The 4168-nt window shown below is 40.5% G+C and overlaps 1 protein-coding gene across 1 annotated transcript in view; it reads left to right on the top strand.

Annotated features, from left to right (window-relative positions):
* LOC113293226 (CASP-like protein 2A1) overlaps positions 1-3964 on the top strand; it is a 13404-nt gene extending 9440 nt beyond the window's left edge. Inside the window, exon 3 of the mRNA XM_026541928.1 lies at positions 3839-3964. Coding sequence (XP_026397713.1) covers positions 3839-3922 — 84 coding nt within the window. The 3' untranslated portion in view covers positions 3923-3964. The remainder of the gene's footprint in view (positions 1-3838) is intronic.
* Positions 3965-4168: the final 204 nt, after the last annotated feature.

Below are 4168 nucleotides of genomic sequence, written 5' to 3'. Positions count from 1 at the left end.
TATATACAATGTGGCAATATATACAATGATAAAACAACAGTGATCTACATGTGCATATTAACAATGGCATGGTAGTGGCAATGTGGTAGTGATAAATCAAGACAGTTGCAAACCAAGGCCTAAGCCAAGGGCAATGGCAGGGGAGCAAAACTACAGATACAAAACAGAGAAACAACACAACTAGGTTATGAATCCACCTTGTGACCGAGCCAAATAATGTAGTTCTAGGTTGAATCCCTAATGGAACTAAGTGACAGTTAAGGCCAACTTAAGATCCTAAGCATACAAAAAGGGAATAGCAAGATAATCAGCTTGCTCAACTGATGTGCTCCTAGTATTGACTGTCTTTTGACAGTACAATCAATCACAAGCACTAGTGAGCACTGATTTCTCCCATTGCTCAATCAATTCAGTGAACTAAGGCTTCTAACCTAACATTCCACTACCTAACAGTCCACTAAAGCTTCATCTGAGCCTAGCTATACACATACACATGTGAGCTCACAAAACAGCAACAAAAAAAAACATTTACTAAACAGAGAACTACAAACTAACATGTGAACTAGAATGAAATGTGAATTAAAACATAAAACAAACTGAATTGAAACAAGATAAACTAAAACTGAATTTGGAATTAAAATTGAAAATTAAAATTAAATCTACAAATACAAAACAGGGAAGAAAAATCTACCCAAGAGGAACTGGCTAGTCCAGCCCTCATGGGGATACACTGGCTAGTCCAGAGATATCTATTGATACCCCCCTTGTGTTCAATTTATACAAAAAGGGACCTATGAACCCTAAATTAAAAACCCTAATTTTACAGACCTAGGGTTTGATTTTTTTTACCTAATTTGGTTGACAGGTCTTCACCACATCGTCGACCCATGCTTTATCTCTCTGCTCTGATTCTTCTCACGCTCCTGCTGCTGTGTCTAGCATGAATTACTTCATCAAACCCACGCCAAAAACTTGGTGGCGTCCCAGCAGAGGAAAAACAGGTTCAGAACAGCAGGTCCAACAGCAAATGAAGTGAAGCAGATGCAGATGCAAATGCTATGCAGTGAAATGCAAAAATAGCTAATAAAACTACAAGAAAAACACAGCACCAATCCCCGGCAGCGGCGCCAAAAACTTGGTGGGCCCGGGAAAGCGTATAAAATTGAAGCGAAATGAAACGGGCCTACAGTAATACCGCAAGTGCACGGTCGTCAGTTGTAGCTCGTGCAAGTACGGGTCGATCCACAGAGACTGGGTGTGTTTTGGAGTTTTCTAGCTATTTTGGGCTCTAAATTGCTATTGTTGGGCTTTGGGTACCAATGGATTTTGGTAACCAATGGGTTATGATTGTGCTTTGGGCCTTTGAGTTCTTTGGGAATGAACTGGGCTTTAGCTTTAGCCTATCAGTAAACTAGGCTTTGGAGAGAACTGTAGACTGGGCTCAATGATCTTGAAGTGCTCTTGGGCTCAGTGGTTTTGAAATGAATTAAACTGGGGTTTTGATGTGAGCTAAGCTTTGATTGAGTTGGGTTTTCACAGTGAACTGGGCCTGTCTTTAACCTTAAGAGTTTACAGTGGGCTTAAAGCAGAAGAGAAGTGACAGAGCTGAGAGCAAAGTGGGCAGTAACAAGAGAGCAGTGAACAAGAATGGTAAAGAAAGACAGTGAGCAAACAGAAAGTGACAGTGAGGAAGTAACAAAGTGAAACAATGTATGTACAAGGCCAACATGAGAGGGTATTTACAGGGCAGTGACAAGAGAGGACTGGTACTGTGGACAGCACAGGCAAAGGAAGAGAGGCACAACAGCAGCAGTAGGGTAATGCAGGCTGGGCAGGGAAGCAAAACAGGGCAGAACAAGGCAAAACAGGGCAATATATCAAAGGGAAAGTGGACAATAGCAATGGAGATAGTGTCATTATATACAATGTGGCAATATATACAATGATAAAACAACAGTGATCTACATGTGCATATTAACAATGGCATGGTAGTGGCAATGTGGTAGTGATAAATCAAGACAGTTGCAAACCAAGGCCTAAGCCAAGGGCAATGGCAGGGGAGCAAAACTACAGATACAAAACAGAGAAACAACACAACTATGTTATGAATCCACCTTGTGACCTAGCCAGATAGTGTAATTCTATGTTAAATCCCTGTCCCTAATGGAGCTAGGTGAAGGTTCAAGCCTGCCTATGTTCCAGGGCATACATAAATGGAATGGAAAGATAAAAAGCTTGCTCAACTGTTTACTCCTAGCATTGACTGTCTTTTGACAGCACAATCAATCACAAGCACAGTTGAGCACTAATTTCCTCCATTTCTCAATCAATTCTATTTACATGAATTATAACCTATCATTCCACCACTAACAGTGACTTAAGGCATCATCTCAGCCTAGCTATACACATACACATGTGAGCTCACAAAACAGCAACAAAAAAAAAACATTTACTAAACAGAGAACTACAAACTAACATGTGAACTAGAATGAAATGTGAATTAAAACATAAAACAAACTGAATTGAAACAAGATAAACTAAAACTGAATTTGGAATTAAAATTGAAAATTAAAATTAAATCTACAAATACAAAACAGGGAAGAAAAATCTACCCAAGAGGAACTGGCTAGTCCAGCCCTCATGGGGATACACTGGCTAGTCCAGAGATATCCAATACAACACCCCAAAGCCTCTATTTATACCCAATTCCCCCAATTTAGGGTTTTACACAATTCCCTCAAAAATTCCCAAAACAGTTGAAATTAGGGTTTGGTATTCTCACCTAATTCGCTGAAATCAATCCCAATTAACGTCGACCCATGCCTTGTAATCTCTTCCTTCTCTATTCCCATGCGCCAACTGCTACTCTAGACTCACCTATTTGACTGATTTCTCACCTAGGGTTTCAGAGAAAAGAATGGTGAGAAATCAGTGAAATAGAGGGCTAGAGAGAGGGGTATTAGGTGGTTTAGGTAATATAGGTGGTTGTGATGATGGTATGGTGGTTGCATGGTGGTTGTAGCAGGTGAAGAAGGTGGTGGAGTTGCAGAGAGGGATGAGGTCGATGGAAAGAAGGGGAGGGGCTGTTTGTTTGGGTAGTATAGGGTTTGGTGTTAGAGTGTTGATCGGGGATATCAAGTTGGATGATCTTCGAAGCTAGGCCGTGGGATGTGGAGTTGATAGAACAATCTGACGGCGAGACGGAGTGGAGCTTGTAGCTACCGTTGGATGCATAGATACAACGAAACCGACGGCGCAAGATGGATTTAGGTACTGTGGTGTTAAGCGGAAGTATTGAGATTTGATGCATAGTCAAAGAAGCGACCGTAGGATTCAAATGCAATCTAATCTGAAGGCTTAGAATTTAGGCACTATGATGTTTGACAAGAACTTCAGATTTTGATGCACTATAGTGAAGCGACCATCGGATTCAGATGTAATCTAATCTGACGGCTGAAGATGGAGGCGGGTATGGATATAGAAAATGGGTTTGGGTAAGGGTTTTGGGTCTTGGGTATGCCAAGCCCATATCTTCTTTAAGAACAATTCTTCCTTCTTGAGCCCATTCCTAACTTTTTGGTCTTGTGCGCACCATTCTTTGCGGCTTCCTTGCGTAATTTCTTCCGGCTTTTCACCACTCTTCAGCTCTTTTCCGCTCCGCAAGTCATCCAGACTTTATTTATTACCTAAAAATATAAAATTAAGTAAGAAAAATATTTATTCTTGAAAACAATGAAAATACAGAATATGGGATAAAATGTAGAATTAATGCACAAAGGATGAGTTAAATGCCAACAAAAAGGGATAAATATATACATTATTTGGCACTCATCACGATGCTCCCAGCATTTCCTCCATCGTTGCTTCGTCGTACCCCAGAAACAAGCAGGATCAAGAAATGGCAGCTGCTTTCCCAGCTTAACAAAATTGTACCCGTACTAAACATAAAAGAATCGTTGTTATAAAGTTAAGGTATAAATTCTAATGTCGCACATCAGTTCACCAAGGTCGACAATGGTTAGTATAAGAACAACCACATGGAAGAGTAAATGAATCCTTCTAACGGCAAAGATGATCAATAATAGAAAGATCAACGGCTACTAACGGCTATTAGATAAATAGGCGGGTAGGAGGGTAGGGTAGGATAATTTCGAGCCTTATCCGTCAC

The sequence above is a fragment of the Papaver somniferum genome, chromosome 7 (genome assembly GCF_003573695.1).
Source record: "Papaver somniferum cultivar HN1 chromosome 7, ASM357369v1, whole genome shotgun sequence".
Classification (NCBI taxonomy): Eukaryota; Viridiplantae; Streptophyta; class Magnoliopsida; order Ranunculales; family Papaveraceae; genus Papaver; species Papaver somniferum.
This window is presented reverse-complemented; position numbering and strand designations above follow the sequence as displayed.